Below are 16,135 nucleotides of genomic sequence, written 5' to 3' on the forward strand. Positions count from 1 at the left end.
GCATCTCCATCCCCATCATTCAGCCCAGACACTGAGGTCCACCTCAGAGGGTCTTCTGCCTGCCTAGGGTTTAGACAGTTGAACAAGAGCATCCATTGGCCATAACAGGACATAAAAATGTCTCTTGCTTTAAAAGAATGAAAAAGCAAACCTTTGACAAGATTTAGGGAAACTATGCAGGCACAATTTAGTTTGCTACACAGTATTAGCATAGACTCCTGGTGATTATTTGCAGTTGCTTTTTATTTTTGTGAAATAAGAAGCTGTTGCTGGATCAGACAATTTTTTTGTCTTCCACAGTTGTTTCCACCAAGTTAACCAGATGGCTTTGAGCAGCGCCATGATTATTTTCACATTTGTCCTCCAGAAGCTAATATATTGGGAGTTACATGCAGGATAAAGCAAATGCTTTTTTAAAGCAAGCCATTTAAGGTAGTGGCTGTTGCTAAAACCTGTGGTATCACGAGGCAATGATTGGGGAATTCTAAAGATGTACCTGCACGCTTAAATCCTGCCGGTCCCTCAAACTAATTTTTGACCAATGTTCTAGAAGCTGCTAGACTCATCAAGAGCTTAATACATGCCACTTGCACTCCAGCCCTATAGATTATTCTAAAGCATGCATTATGGCATGCTAGTGCACCCCCCTCCCAAGCATGTTTGTCTTCATTCAGATTACACAAAGAATGGGGACCACTCAGAAAGCCTGTCAAGTAATTCCAGCTTCAATATCTATTTTCTTTGGCAAACAAATTTTAAAGAGCAGCCATTTCAACAGATATTCAAGTATCACAATGTTTATTGATAGATACAAGTATATAAAATCAGGGCATGAACATGTCTTGATAAATTAAGTAGACTTAATTTCAATACTATAATAGGGACCAATTCAGTTTCTCACCATTTTATTTCACACCCACAAAGACCACTTCCAAGGGCATTTATCCACCTCTTCAAAATGATCAATTTTGTGCAAGTAAACCATGTTTCTTTTTAAAAAGACTTGTGCACTTGCCCAGGCTCAAAGATATTAAAATCTAGCACATAAAGCCCATTACTAGAGGTAGAAATACAGGCAATATACTATTACGGCAACCACCATCGATTACAGTTAAGGATTCTCTGTAACAACCAAATGGATAATCAAATATTGCAACAACTCAAGTATTACACTGAGCAAAGTGCATTTCTACAGTATTCAGTGTTGCTATTCAGATTTCTAACGAACAGCCTATGGTAACTGGCATCAAAGAAGATCCTTACACAGACTGCTTCTGAACTTATGATGTAATTATTGCATGCTGCTAATACACTGTTATCTAAACATTAAATATACTCTAAAATATTTTTATGGTAGACTATGATTAAGACGTACTACAAAAACCCTTATGCAGAAGCAAGTCCTATTGACCTACTGCTGCTTTAAATATTGTGAAAACATTACAGCGGAATGAGTTTTCGCAGTGGTTAGGTCAAATGCAGTTACATCATAGCAACAGTATGTTTGCACAATTTAAGGCTTTGGCTGGTTTAGTCAGCTTCTTCCTCAGATTCTTCTTCCTCAGCAGTTTCCAGCCAGGTCAGCCACTGGTTTACCTGTAATTAGGCCGTTATAATATTAACAGTCAAGAATGACAAATGGTTTATCACATATTCATGGAGACTGGCCCTGCACATTATTAAATCACCACATACTAAGAAAAAGTAAATTTAATCCTTTTACCCTTTTAGCTTTATATAAATCAAAATTTTGAATTTGTTGGCAAGGCAGATTCCAATGCCCTCGTTTGCCAACTTTACAGGGTTCAAATGCTTCAAATAAATTCCAACTATAGAACTTGTTGTAGCACCAAATTAAAGAGATTACAAAGAGATGGTTTACCTGGAACAAAGCTTTGCCCTTCCCTGGAAACTCTTGAGTAATGTCTTCTTTCCATGCCAGAAAAGCTTCTTCTTCAATGATTTCCATATCATAGAAATGAACAAAGAAGCGCAATAACATGCCTAAAAACAAATCAAGCACAATTATTTTTTTTGTTTTTTTTAAAAAACACCAATAGTGCAGATTGCAGTGCACACATTTGCTAGAATTCTCCCCAAACCCTCACATAACAAGATGAGGCTCAAGTGCTTTCTCCTGCATGGAGAAACAGAAGATTGAATCCGTACCTTTTGGAAAATTGTTGTTGTAGCAGTGCACTTGGAGCGCATACAGGGCACTCACTTGTAGATCAACATGGTCATGAAGGAACTTCTGCATTACCGGCTTAAAGGAAAGAAGCAGCTGTTTTTCTTGCTCCAACTGCTCTTTAGAAGGAGCAGATGAAGAATCTGGTTCATCATTAGGTGGGTTTACTTCACTAGAAATATACTGCAAGAAACTGAAACAATAGCATACGTTTGACTCAACTGTTTATAGACAACCACTGTCCCTGCAAGAAGGCATGCACTATATCTCGAAAGACTAACAAGGACTCCTTGATATAAATTATGAATTTAAGAGATTTGTGAACCCCAATATTAACCCCACATTTTATAAAGCACAGCTACTAAAAGCAAGGACATTCATGGTACTCAACAGAATTGCTTTAAGACGTGCATCTTACCTGGTCATCAAAATATTAACAAATCCCTTATCTACATGAAGTTTCGGTGAAATGTTGTCTTTAATCCATTTATAGATCGCTTGAGGGGATGGATCCAACTTTATTTGCTTTAAGAGCTCCTTTTCCAGTTTTAGTAGTGGAAACAAGAAGCTAAGTCCTTTCCCTTCCAAGATCTCCAGCATACGATCCTTATTCTGGTCGATCTCTGTAACAAATAATAATATATATTTTTTTCAAATTAACATTCAGGCTTGTCACCTAACTCAATGTTTTGGCCATCCCTACTTTTGTTCACAATTTGAAGAGTCAAGTCTTTAATGTGTTATTTCCTAACTTTTATGTATTAGGCCCAGTTACAGCCTTAGAAAAATAAATGAAACACCAATATTTTGTTCCCTTACCAGGCAGCATCTTCTGCATATTGACTTTGCTCTGTTGGAAGAGTTCTGTTAGCCATTCACGGTCCTGTAGCTTAGCTAACTGCTGAAGGCAAAGCAAGAAGAGGGGGAAATGGGTGCCACTTTCCAATGGTTGAGCTAGTTCTGAGATGCTCACTAGTTCTGAGATTATGGCACGGGCTGCAAACTGTGCTAGATAGGATTTTACCAGAGGGATGTCTACCTCCAGTTTAGGACACTGGTCCAATACATTTAGGAATGCCTGAAAGAAAAAAAAGGATAAATTTGTTTGTAGTCATTATATTTTTATTACATGTCCACACATTAGGACAGCCAAACAATGTAAAACAAAGAACAAGTCTAAAGATCTCCAATATTCAAGTGGGTAATCGGAGCCTGTTATCTCTTCAAGGTGCCACATGCTTCTACCCCCGAGTTCCTTCCTTCCTATTAGTTTCCAAGCCATTCAAAGCAGGGGTGGGGACCTTTATTCACATTGGGAGCCAAATGCCATTTTGCCCAAAGAAAAAAAAGTGGGCAGGGCTACGGATGTGATTTTTGTATAGCTACAGAAAACTCAGGTTTCTGCACACCTCCATCGAGCCAATCTAGAATTATTATCGTAATTTAAGGACACAATTCATCCAGGTATAGAATAGGGCCAGTGAGAGGTGCATCCTGGGAAGATGGTGTTTCTGGAGAAGAGCCCCAAAGCCAGGCAGAGGCCTACAGGGCTGCACTTTCCCCTGGGACCTGAGGTTAAAGTGTCGTTCCTGATTTAAAGTGTTCTCCCAATCTTTTTACATCACTTTGTTCTTGGAACTGGAAGGACTTTTGTTTATGGCTCTGCCCATTACGCAGTCCACAACAGAATATCCTTGAGAGCACAGAGCAGCAGATCTGGACTGGAAGTACTCAAGGAGATGGGCTGTCCATCCCAGTATGAAGTGGGAGGTATTATAATCTGCATCAGCCTGCCCAGTAGTGAGCAGTGCACAGAACAACCTATCCATGGATCCCCCTTCACTGAAATAAGAGGTCCCGCTCCAGTTTTAAGACACGTATCACCTATATGAATGGGGGAAAGCTGCTTAATCAAATGATTAAAAAACAGTGTCACAATATATATAACGAGGCAACAAAAAAAAGAGCACAAAATTATTACAAAGACAGTACCTGCATGAAGTTGTCACTAGTGGCTATCCCTTCCTGCTTAAGTAAATTGATCAGAGCACTTGCTTTTTCTTTATCTTCATCTGATCGATCCAATGATTGAAGTATTACTTTGCTTAGCATCTCAGGGATAAAGTGTTTTGGCGCCCTCATTTCTCTCACACCATTGACCGCATCGTTGGCATTTCCATTGTTCAGATATTCAGTTACAACAGTTTCCTGAAAGAGAAAAATGCTTGATCTTAATAATGATAGCATTATTTATTATACTTGTTACCCAAAGGTCTCAAAGCGATTTATAACACAGTTAAAAACACAAATAACCCTGCTAGACCATAAAACGGAACAAAAAGCCCACTCCTGTAACAGCCATAGGAAGCTGGAAGCTGCCTGTACAAGAATACTTAGTGAAACTTACTGTCATTTTGAGCAACTCCTCCTTAGAAGGTGGTGGCTTTTTAGTTGTCTTTGCAGGTTTCTCCTGGATAAGTGGTGGATTTGTCTTGAGACCAAGCTGAGGTGGCTTGAAAAGTAAAAAGCCCTCATTAGAAAATTAAACAAGTGACAAAGTGTTTATTTACTCAAAAACAATTTAAGTTGCTGGATTCAAACTCTGAATTATTTGGCCACGCAACTCTCAAAACATACATGGACCCAGTAGGAGGGTGCTGTGCCCAAACTTCCTGGAGTATCCACAACAAAGGACCAAAATTCCACAATGAAAGCCACCACTTTTCCATTAGGCCTAATCACACACATTTTCTATTCAAAAAAATAATTTAAAAGTCACCTTTGGTGGGCAGGGTGCACCCAAGGTGGTGCAAAACAGTATGAAAACATTCCAACACAGAAGCGTAACTATTATCTAAGGGGTTGGCCAGCTGCAAACAACAAACTAATCTAGCTTCCCATGGTAGAGGGAGGGGGGGAAGCAGCTCAAGTTTTTAAAACATGCTTGGAAATTTACAGCATGGAAACCATGCACACTTCTGTGGCAAAGCGAGTTCCATAATCTAGGGTCTCCAAGTTTGCTTCAACATACTCCCAAACAAGCAAGCATGGGGAGAAAATGGTCTTGCTGTAAAAGCTTTTGGTCTTCTGAACATTTAAATATAAGGAAAGACTTGCTGAAGACATAAGCTGCAACTCTCTTATGGAGAGTCTTATTCAGGATACTGTGTTTTCAATCCCCACAGCCACATTAAAGGTAGTGGGCTGCCAGGTTACTATTAAAATTTCTATACCTTCATCTGAGAATCACAGGGTGGGTTATATTAAACACCACACACAATAGTTAAGAAAAGCGATACTCCCCCTGCCATAGCTTAAAAGGCCATAGATTGTTTGTCAAATGCCTGCATGAACAGGAATGTTTTTGCTTGGTGCCTAAAGATATGTAACGAAGGCACCATGCAAGCCTTCCTGGAGACAGCATTCCACATGCTCCAGGCCAATGGTCATAATTCTCTAACTTTCCACCCAGCCACAACATTAGTCACAGCTGTCATCCATGGGTAACTTTACCTGTCCCAAAGGTGGTGTCTGAGTACGTGGTGGCTGTGCACTGGGAGGAATCATAGTTATCTGGGGCTGAAGCTTTGGCACTTGGTTTTTGTTTATTAGGAAAGATTGAGCAGGCCTCAGGCTAATCTGTGGAGAGAGAGAAGAGGTTAAGAATTCTGTACCAAGAGTTCTATTAGTGTAGCGAGAGTTGCACATTATCCACAAGCATTTAATAAGCCTCAGCAACAGCATGACTAAGTAGGGAACTAGTTTTGAGGGAGATGCCATTTTACCATGGCCCTTTATGCCCCCAACCATTATCTGAAACTTTCAGTGTACTTCAACTGCTCTTTCTTTATGAACATATTGCCCTCATATCTCATAATCTTGTTCATAGGACACTGGAGACTCCCGGGGGAGGGGAGAAGGAAGAAGAGGAAAAGGGGCAGGCGGAAAGAGAGAAAAGAGAAAAAAGTTAAGAGGCAGAAGGTAGGGAGGGAGTTCCAGCATTGGTCCTCATAATAACGCGTCTTTTTATAATCATCGGGCATTTCATTTAGGACCAAGTCTGTTCAGACTTAAGTGTATACCTCATCTGCATTAAGCTGTCCTTTCTTAGAAAACCGTGGCGGCATATCCTTGGACGACCCTTGTTGTTGGGATAGAAGTCCCTGATTCTGATTATGGTATAGTTGGCTTTGCCCCTGTTTTCAAGGAGAGTGAAAGGGAGATGAAGACCACCACATCCCAGTACTTGCTCGTATTATATAGTGTTAAGTGTCTAAAGTACTTCACGTGCATTCTTTACAACAATACTGTTAAGGTCAGTATTATCTTCGCTATCAAGAGATAATAACAATTCATTTCAAAGCAAGGAAGTAATGTGTGTTAAGCTACTTTGGAGATCATTTTGATAGAGTGAGTATAAATGTGTGATGCAATGGCTTGTTCAAGCATGGCAGAGGTGAAACACGACCTGGAAACTTTTTGGTTCACAGCTCAATCTTTACAACCACTAATGCTCATTCATAAGATACAATAGTTACTTCAGACAAATGACGGCAGAATTTTAGTTTTATCAATTGTGGGACAGAAAGCCTTGGAACCTACTACTTGAGTAGGAAAGAATTAATTGTTAAGAGCCTTCTGTGAAGCTTATTTAACATTAAGCAACGTATTAAATCATTTATCCTTCTTATAGGAATTTGCAAGAATCAGGTGTGTAGTATTGCTTTCACTAACATCACTTACTGGGTTTTTCAAAAAGGATTTGCCTAGTTCTCCAAACTGGGATTGAGCAGGGGCCATGAGGTGTCCCCCATGGCCATTGAAAAGTTGATTTGACCGATGTCGCCCCATGGTGGGTGAAAATCTATCTTGAATAACTCCTGGACCAGTACCAATTCCGCTACCTGTTTAATAAAAACAAACAAACAATCAGACTACAGTATCTTAACATAGCTACATAAAGTGCATTGAAAAGATATTATTACTTCCTAAAGTTGAAGGAATTACCAGGCATTTGTCCAAACATATCAGCAAGCCCTCCAAGTGGATCCCTGTCAAGTTTCATCCTGGGTGGCATGAACGGTCCCTCCAGAAAGAAGTCACTTCTCATCCCTTGAGACATAGGAGGAGGAATAAAAACTCCCAGATCCTTAAAAACAAAATGTTAAATTATGTAATTAAGTTAAAACAGGAGATCCCAAGTCTATGATAAGTAGATACCCACTGGGATAGATCCAGATACAAGCACATGTAATAAAGGCTCATCGAAGCAAACTTCCCTGCCTCTCCTCACTGCGGCCAGTAACCCACCGCCCCAAAGGTCAAGTAACCCCAGCTGAATGGGGTGACACTGCACAGCTGATTCCTAGCAGCTGAGTGGGGACAACTAGACCGTGAGCTCTGCCCATGGAATCAGTTTTCATCTGATTTTCAGGTAACACCCCCCACCGTCCCGTTCCCAATACCATAGCTCATCCTATTCAGCAGGGTTCCTCAACCAGACAGCAGCATGTCTGTTGAGCCACATACCTAAGTACAGCACTTGCCTAGATAAATACGTACTTTCACTGCATCTTGACGGATTTGATTGATAGTCTTTGGTCCATTGTCAAGAAAAGCTTTGCGAGGAACCCAACGGTGTTCTCTCAACTCCACAGTATCCTTAAATAATAAAGAAACAGAATATTAAGTTCAATGACATATGCCAAAAATACATAACCTGCCAAAATAAACAATTTTATGCTCTTACCTGCAGCAGGAAACGAATCCTTGCCGGCAATTCCTTACTCATCATCAAGGAGCGCATACGGGCAAAGTACTGATCCATTAAGGACTGTTGAGAGAAATTTGCAATGTGCATTCAAGTGAAGGGCTTATAACACACATCATCCGAAGCAAGCCTCTTTAAAATTGATACAGAGATTGGAACCAGAACATTCTACGTACAAGTCTAAATAAGACCAGAGGAAATGTCTTGGTTCTGGCCTTCAATTTTTCCTAGTTAAGTCCTGCTGTAAAGCAGTTATTTACTACTGAACGTTTTACAGTGCAAGTTCATCAATTTCTACTCCAGACTGACATAGAAATACTTCTGTATAAAATAATAAGCTGCCGTAAATACAGCACACAAAACCATTATACTGTTTCCTAAGAGCAAAAACATAAAAACTACAAGACAGCAACAAACCTATGCAATTTAGGCAATGCTTACCTTGGCTTTTGCATGGTCTAGTCTAGGTCCTACTGTCCTCATTATCTGACAGAGGCACTCCAAATCCTCTCCCATATCCTTGAGTTGGACTCTCTTCTTCTTTTCCAAAAGCTGAATTTTTTAAAGCAAAAAAATTAAAATTGCACCTACTAACTCGTTTTTTGTTACCATTTCAGTACAGTTCACATAAAATCTCACTAAACTAAATATCAATGTAATACGCTGCCAGTTATTCTTCCACATATAATTATAATTTTCTGCCCAAATGAAGAAAAAGCACCACTTACTGTTTTGATGCACTTATGAAGGATAGATTCATGAATAAGATCAAGCTTGCCAAGTTCTCCAATGAATTTGATGTTTCCCAGCATCTTGATCTTAGCAATGGCTCTCTGTTCCTCCTCCTCGGGGAGGAGGGGGGCATCATGCTTATCATAGACTTTAAAAAAGAGAGATAATAGATGTTGTTCTGTTTGTATAACATATGAAGCAAAACAGGAATTACATTAAAATTATTTTGAAGTCTTACTATCAACATTTCTGGTGCGGTTTTCAAATTCATCCTGAAGTTTAGAAATTAAGAGGCGTCTGAATGTCTAGAAATAAAAAGGCAATAATTTAACACCTTGTAGTTACACAAAACTAATTCTCACATTGGCATTAGTCTGACAGACGTTTGTACTCACTGTGCTTTGCTTCTGTCCTGGATGACACTCTGCTGATGGGCCATCAAAGTTGGGTGCATCTTCTGCCAGTCGCAGACATAGTTGAGCATATAGCGAGCTATATTTTGGCTCTTCAAGGGCTTTGTCTACGATCTAGAGAAAAAGGCTTTCCCGAATTATTTGGAAGAACCAGAGTATAAATAACTCTTCAGCAGCAGATCCCATGTTGCTTCATTTGTGCATGATATGCTAAGTGCACAGCTGCAGGTTCAACACCACCCTTTCCCTACCCCCTTCCAATGTTAGCAATCAGCGCAATGCAAGCATATTGGCTATTCACTAAATTCCGAGACACAAGACTTACTTTGATGTGACTGTAGCACACACACAGACACCCTAACTCTGGGATCCCACAATGAGTAAGAGAAGCAAAGAGCTGGCTTTTATTTGACTGGTTGCCAGACTGCCTTAGCAGTGCCCCATACTAGGCAAATTATTTTGTTGTTTCTCAACTGGCGAGGACAGTTGTGGGATACCAGATAACCATACTCTTGCCTCCCCCTCCATCCAATGTTGTCATAGAACTGGATGCAGAGGTTGGGATATTGCTGTGGAGCTACACTCATTGCTCCAATACAGTGTAAGAATTGTTCCTCAAGATGTAAGATAATGCAATGATAAAAACCTGAAAATTTTTGTTCCCAAGAACTAAAATTGTTTACAATAGTATTTCATCTCAAATAGTTATAAAAGGGTTATAACCATTTTCTGTTTATGCAAGTCAAATTACAAACTAATCTGGTTTACTTAAGTCTCTTCTATGAGTGGTCACAAGGATCATTGTATCAGCTCATGAAAATGCAACACTACTTGCTAAGTGAAGAAAGGTTGCAAGCACAGATAAACACAGTGGTTGCTCAGACAACCACTGACCAGACCCAAAGTTGCTGTTTGTAGAAATTTAATTTGGGGTGTAGTTCCTCTTTAGAACAACTTTATTTCACAACAGAAGCATAATTGGACTGGATGAAAAGGTCTGTGATGTTTTGAGTCCTCTTGCTATCCCCTTTAATGGACATTAGATAAGGGACTCTATCCAATCTGGATCAAGCGAGGAACAGTGCTAAAGCTGTTCTAGATGTGTAACTTTCAAGCTTGTCCCCCCCCCCCACGTTACACCTGCATTATATGGTACAACAATTACTTTTTTTAATCATAAGTTTTCTAATAAGTGTATATTCACTTACCAGCAGTATGATCCCCTTTAGGATGAGCTTAGACTCTACACCCACATTGAGGAGCTCAAGGCATAGCTTGTCAAACTTTTCAGGAGTAAGCTTATTTAATATGCTGAAAGGAAACAAAACAAGGAAACTGTATAAGCATCTCTGCAGAATCCCTTTTTTTATAGCTTTGTCTATTATAAAGGTAAAGGGACCCCTGACCATTAGGTCCAGTCGTGACCGACTCTGGGGTTGCAGCACTCATCTCGCTTTATTGGCCAAGGGAGCCGGCGTACAGCTTCCGGGTCATGTGGCCAGCATGACTAAGCCGCTTTTGGCGAACCAGAGCAGCGCACGGAAACGGCGTTTACCTTCCCGCTGAAGCGGTACCTATTTATCTACTTGCACTTTGATGTGCTTTCAAACTGCTAGGTTGGCAGGAGCTGGGACCGAACAACGGGAGCTCACCCTGTCGCGGGGATTTGAACCACCGACCTTTTGATCGGCAAGTCCTAGGCTCTGTGGTTTAACCCACGGCGCCACCCGCGTCCCTTCTGTCTATTATAGGTGGCTTTAAAAAATGTTTAGGAATCCATAGCCAGTACTAGCTTTTCCTAACAGTTTGTGCTCCAATGCAATTTTTGCAGGAAAAGTTGCAAACATATTGTGTATTCTATCTATTTTGTACTGAGGTCGCATAAATAAAGCTTCCATCATCAACTCGCTGAGGCGGTGTGGTGGCACCAAATATAGAGCTACTCAAAAACTAAGTAGATTACAGTTCAACTTCTGTGAAGGAACATGAGTATTGCTGGTTTAATACCCCACGGTAGGACAGGCTGAGGACAGCGAAGGATATAAGAAAACTAAGTTACAAAGATACTGAAGCAAGGGAGTATAGCAGATAACAAAACCAAAACTATAGTAAGGACAGATGAATATAGCTTGAAACAAGCAAGTGACGACTTGGGCAAACCTTCACAACATTTAAAGCCAGGAAATATGCTAAGGGCAGGAGGAAAAGAATTAGATCAAAAGATAGGGGCTGGAATTCAATGCCACACGCTCACAATCCCCCTCTCCCTCCTGTGCACTGTTCTAGAGTTTGTTCCAACCCATGTCTCAGGGGGCATGCAGACAAATGAGAAATGAGAAAACCCCATTGCAAAAGCACAAGTATTTGCAAAAGGCCTTCACTGACGGGCCTGGTTAGGTGAATCCCACCATGGGTAGTCAGAAGTAGGTGATGGCAGTTCTCTGAATGGTCCTACTATTGCAGCAGTCAAAAAAGCCTAAGATAGGAGGCACATCCCTTGCTTTGTGTGTCTGACAGGTGGGGTACCTGTCAAAACTCTAGGCTAGCTTTAAGTTTTTTAGATGGGTCTCGGCGCAGGTACAGAATCCATTTAATAGACTGCACAAAGGTCATGCAGAAGAAGCAATAATCTAAATAAACCATGGGTGGCAGAGACGTGAAACTACTAAATGCAAGTGCCAAGGAGAATGTGGGACTGGGGCAAAACTGGAAGATTAAGTCTGGCACAGTATGGGCAACCTCAAAGTGTGCAGCTTTCAGAACTGTGGGCTAGGATGCCTGAAGGCACAACAGTTTTAGATCTAGGGCCTTACCCACCAACCTGACCCTAAACCAGCAGCAGCTCAGTAAAAGCTTTCTAGTGTTGCTTTCTGCCTGAAACTGAGTGTCAAGATGATTGCCAAGCATCCTAGGAGGTCACTCAAGATCGGCTGCATTCACCTTGGTGGGTCATAACTTGGGCATGCCTGATCCAAGTGTCCAACAGGGAATACTGCCAGTAATTGCTGCAGGATTGTGATCTAACCAAATATGGTTTAAAACAAACGGCCAAAAAAAGCAGCACATCGGGAAGTGCATTTCACATATTGATTTGTAGCTATCAGCCGATTCTTGGCCATAGGCTTCTACTCACAGTTCCTTTTTCTCAGAACTTACCCTCTTACTTTCCTGAAGATTGCATCGTGTCTTTCTTTGTCATTTGCGGAGTCGTCATCTCGTCTAGTGCTTCGTGAAGGAATCCATTTCTGAGCGTTTTGCCCTGGGGTTTTCCCCAGGAACTCGCTTTATTTTGTAAACAAAAGAATCAAAGGTTAGAACTCATATGTTCCCGTGTTAATTCAGGACACTTAAGTTCAACTTAAAACTACAATCTACCAAGACCAGCTTTCAAGACTGGATGACATTTCTACCACTCCCTTTTCCTTCTTTTTTACTCCACCTTCTTCAGCAGCATGGATCTCACAAGTAACATATCAACAGATGTGGAACGGAAATATCATTTGAATAATTCCTGGTTTAAGTTTTTCTGGTGATTGCTACACTGATTAGTTTTCTTTCCAATTTACCACTCAACCAGACTGAGAAATTAACAGCTTTGCAAACTAAACCTTATGTTTCAACTTTTCTTCAATATCCCCAAATGTAGTTTCTCATTCATTTCATGAAGCCACAGCCAAGGTAGTATTCAAAATAGTAAGCTGACATACCTGTTGCCGGCAGTCTTGGGATAGTGCTGAGGTGCACCCCTACCTCCTCCTCCGCCCGAAGAAGCACTATTAGAAACAAAGTCCCCAACGTTTGACAGTTAGTTATGAGTTGTTTTGCAACAAAAGCAACTTGTATTAGATTAGTATTTCAGAATCCAACCAACCCAAGGAGTTTTCCAGCAGTGGAACTAGTGTAGGGGAAGAAACATCTTGCTCAGTGGCTTGGGCACAGTACTATTTTCTTGTGCCCCTTTGTATGGTTTTCTGACAGTTATATCCATGTGAGTTGTGGGCTACAGGTCTTGCCTATCTTGATTACACTATTAACAGGGGAGGAAAGGAGTAACCCTGTTGACAAACAAGCTGGCTGCTATTCCCCATGCCCTACAGACTCCCTTGTATAAGGCCCTGAACGGTTCAGTTGAACTAGTGTAATACCACTACTTGCCATGTACATTTGACTGCACTGTTTGCTTCCAACTGCAGATCAAGGTTGTTAAATAACAGAAGGCATTAACAATTAAGCTGCTTTGCTTTTCCATCTACTTCACCATAAAATCTAGTTTTACATACCTGAAACGAGAAGCACCCCCTTCTGCAATCGCACTCTCCACTTTGGCGGCTTGACAATGAAGAATCTTCAAAAGAATAATAAATTGACAGGATAGGGAAAAACAAAACCTAGGAGACAATCAAAGTTTACATTGTAAGTTTCTGATTACCAAAGTCTCACTAGCAAAACAAAAACGATTAAGAGTTAAAGCCCAAAGCTGCAATCCTAACTCCACTTACCTGGGAGTAAGTCACATTGAATTCAACAGGGCTTACTTCTGAACAGACATGTCTAAGACTGCAGTATAAATCAATATACTGTATTGTCAATAACTTAGATCTCTCATCTACTCTGATTGATTTCCTAGAATGTTACTGCCTGCCCATCTATATTTTGCGCACCACATTAATTCAAAACAAAGTCTGCATTATAAATCTCTTCAAAATCCAGGAATCTCGATAAGTGACACACAAGAAAAACTACATATTGTATTTTAATTTTTAATACCCTGTATTGTAGCGTTATGAGAACCAAGCATCAAGTCTGTCTACAGAGGATATGTTTAATATGAACGGTTTAAACTTAAGAGAGGAGAAACTAACAGACAACAGGTCATAAAACCTCTCCCCCCCCCCAACAGAGAATGGAAACCATTGTAGACACTCTCAAACGGAGCTCCTTTGCTACGACACCTAGCATTAGGCTCTCCGCCCTGCATAGCTCCATCTGGCTTCCAGGAGGCTTACTCCCGAGTAAAGCCGAGATCGGAGCCTTCATTCATGTAGCGCCACATCAGCGCCACACGTGTCTCCCGTCCTCCCAAGGCGGCGGCCTAGCCTTAAAACCGCGTGCGAGGGAGGCGAGACCAGACGGCATGGCTACTGCCAAACAAAAGGCTGCGGAAGCGGCCCACCCACCCGATCCCCCAACAGGCACGAGCCCGCCCCAACCCCCGTCCTCCCCAACCCACCCCCGGCCCTTCCCTCCCCGCGGGCCGCAGGGCACCGCCCGTTTGCAGGCTCGGCGCCCATCCGGAGACTAGGCCCGCTCTTTGTTCTCGGCGGCCAGACATAACCCGACCGGCGGCCAGCCGCCGCGCTGACTGAGCCTAAAGGGCGGGGGACGGGACTTTTCCCGGGCAGCAGGAGATGGAGACACGTATTAAGATGAGGGGGCCGCCGGGTGGGGCTGGCGGCGGCGTTTCTCCCAGTCCCACAGAACAGGAGGGGGGGGGTCTCCGAAAATGAACCACCAGAGGTACTACTCTCCCTCTTGCCCTTCTGCAGCGCATGAATAGGTTAGGAAGAGACACCGCAGCACATCGGCGTCGCACCTTCATCGCGCGACGCCGGCTGCTCTCAGACAAAGGCAAGGCCTTCCCAGACGCCGGCTGAGGGAACCGGGATCCCGGCGGCGGCCGCCATTTTGCGCCTCAGAGCGAACGTGCAGCAGCGAGGACAAGATGGCGGCCGTTTTAGGCAGCGGCCATTTTGCGTTATCGGCAGCCTGGTCCCGGCAGCGTTCCTCGTTTCCCCACCCGCAATACCGGCGCCGGAGCGCTCCTGGGTACCAGCAGAGAGGGCTCCGCCGCCGCCCGCCCGCAACCCATCACCTTAACCGACAACAGAGATCCCCTCACCTTCCCTAGAGTCTCGTCAGCGTCCCCAGGACCGGCGGCGGCGAGGGCTGGGGAGAGGCGAGAGAAGGGAGGGGGAGAGGGAGCCGGGGATCGGGGCTGGGGTAGGGAGGGGGGGAGAGCGTAAATGGCAGGACGGGCCTCCGAGTCACCACAGCAGCCACCGAGCGCTTCCCTCCGTCACCTCCATAGAGATCGGACCAACTCACCACCGCTTCTAGCGCGTACTGAGACAGCCCCACTAACTTTATTACACAGCGCGCAGCCAAACCCTCCTTAGCATGCCGGCTACCAATCGCCGAGGGAGACTCTGCCAAGGCGGCCAATCACAAGGAGAGAAAGGGGCGGGCACAGAGCTGAGGAGGCGGACGAGGTACGGTTGGTTGACGCGAAGCAGCGCCGCAGTGCAGCACCACATTCACAAAGACGGGCACAGTCTCGAGTTAGCGTAGAAAACAACCTCGGGTGGCAGGTTGCGCAAATGGCGCACCGGGTCAATTGGGGCAGCCTGGATGCCTTTCTTCCCCTTCCCCATCACCGCGTTTCCTCCAGTAACAGAAACTGGGAGGGAGAGGCAGTTATGCCCGTTTCTGGCAAGCAGCACGGCTGTTTTCTCATTGTATCCCAGCCTCCCCGCCCGTATCCTGCGTCCAGTGCTACGGAGATTTCCCTGGATGTGGTTTTCTGGCAAAACCGCCCCATGGCTTTGTTCTGATGCCTAAGAACTGCATGATTAAGGCACTACATTAGGAAGTAGCAGTGATTGGTCATGTGCATGACCCGTGTCTGAAAATTACCGTGGTCCGATGCTAATTCACAAGGATAGGTGAACATGGTGTGGGGGCATTTTCAGAACAATGTGAGTGTACCAGCGTTGAAGATCTGAAAGCTATCCTTGCTCTGTTTAGTACATCCTTCTGTGCCCAGTATCTGTAGTCATCGAAACTTATTTCATAGGGTTGAGCTGATGAACAGCATTCTAGAAAAAGTGCTCAAGGCTCCAGCTTTTGGCTCTTACTGCAAGTGCACTTAATAATGTATGAACTTAGAAAAAAAATTAATTTCAGCAAGGCTCTGCATCTATATTGGGCTCACTATCAAGGTGTTGAAAATGCCACAGGGTGTAGTACTGCCTG

At 43.0% G+C, this 16,135-nt stretch overlaps 1 protein-coding gene across 7 annotated transcripts in view; it reads right to left on the reverse strand.

The window, feature by feature from the left end:
* Positions 1 to 781: 781 nt before the first annotated feature.
* Positions 782 to 16,135, reverse strand: part of EIF4G2 (eukaryotic translation initiation factor 4 gamma 2) — a 46,866-nt gene continuing 31,512 nt past the window's right edge. The window contains exons 1-22 of one of the 7 annotated variants that reach the window (XM_083598543.1): positions 15,003 to 15,311; positions 13,384 to 13,491; positions 12,811 to 12,876; positions 12,260 to 12,385; positions 10,312 to 10,414; positions 9,086 to 9,217; positions 8,929 to 8,995; positions 8,687 to 8,838; positions 8,400 to 8,510; positions 7,938 to 8,021; positions 7,751 to 7,849; positions 7,196 to 7,337; positions 6,932 to 7,092; positions 6,271 to 6,384; positions 5,702 to 5,827; positions 4,596 to 4,700; positions 4,181 to 4,396; positions 3,008 to 3,266; positions 2,607 to 2,811; positions 2,170 to 2,381; positions 1,883 to 2,004; positions 782 to 1,596 (exon numbers count right to left, since the gene is read on the reverse strand). In XM_083598543.1, coding sequence (XP_083454669.1) covers positions 1,531 to 1,596; positions 1,883 to 2,004; positions 2,170 to 2,381; positions 2,607 to 2,811; positions 3,008 to 3,266; positions 4,181 to 4,396; positions 4,596 to 4,700; positions 5,702 to 5,827; positions 6,271 to 6,384; positions 6,932 to 7,092; positions 7,196 to 7,337; positions 7,751 to 7,849; positions 7,938 to 8,021; positions 8,400 to 8,510; positions 8,687 to 8,770 — 2,106 coding nt within the window. In that variant the 5' untranslated portion in view covers positions 8,771 to 8,838; positions 8,929 to 8,995; positions 9,086 to 9,217; ... (3 more) ...; positions 13,384 to 13,491; positions 15,003 to 15,311 and the 3' untranslated portion in view covers positions 782 to 1,530. Of the gene's footprint in view, positions 1,597 to 1,882; positions 2,005 to 2,169; positions 2,382 to 2,606; positions 2,812 to 3,007; positions 3,267 to 4,180; positions 4,397 to 4,595; positions 4,701 to 5,701; positions 5,828 to 6,270; positions 6,385 to 6,931; positions 7,093 to 7,195; positions 7,338 to 7,750; positions 7,850 to 7,937; positions 8,022 to 8,399; positions 8,511 to 8,686; positions 8,839 to 8,928; positions 8,996 to 9,085; positions 9,218 to 10,311; positions 10,415 to 12,259; positions 12,386 to 12,810; positions 12,877 to 13,383; positions 13,492 to 14,696; positions 14,855 to 15,002; positions 15,312 to 16,135 lie in introns of those variants that run through there. The other 6 variants (XM_083598545.1, XM_083598544.1, XM_083598546.1 and 3 more) reach the window with 6 other exon arrangements.

This window comes from Podarcis filfolensis (assembly GCF_964270895.1).
Source record: "Podarcis filfolensis genome assembly, chromosome: 1".
Lineage (NCBI taxonomy): Eukaryota > Metazoa > Chordata > Lepidosauria > Squamata > Lacertidae > Podarcis > Podarcis filfolensis.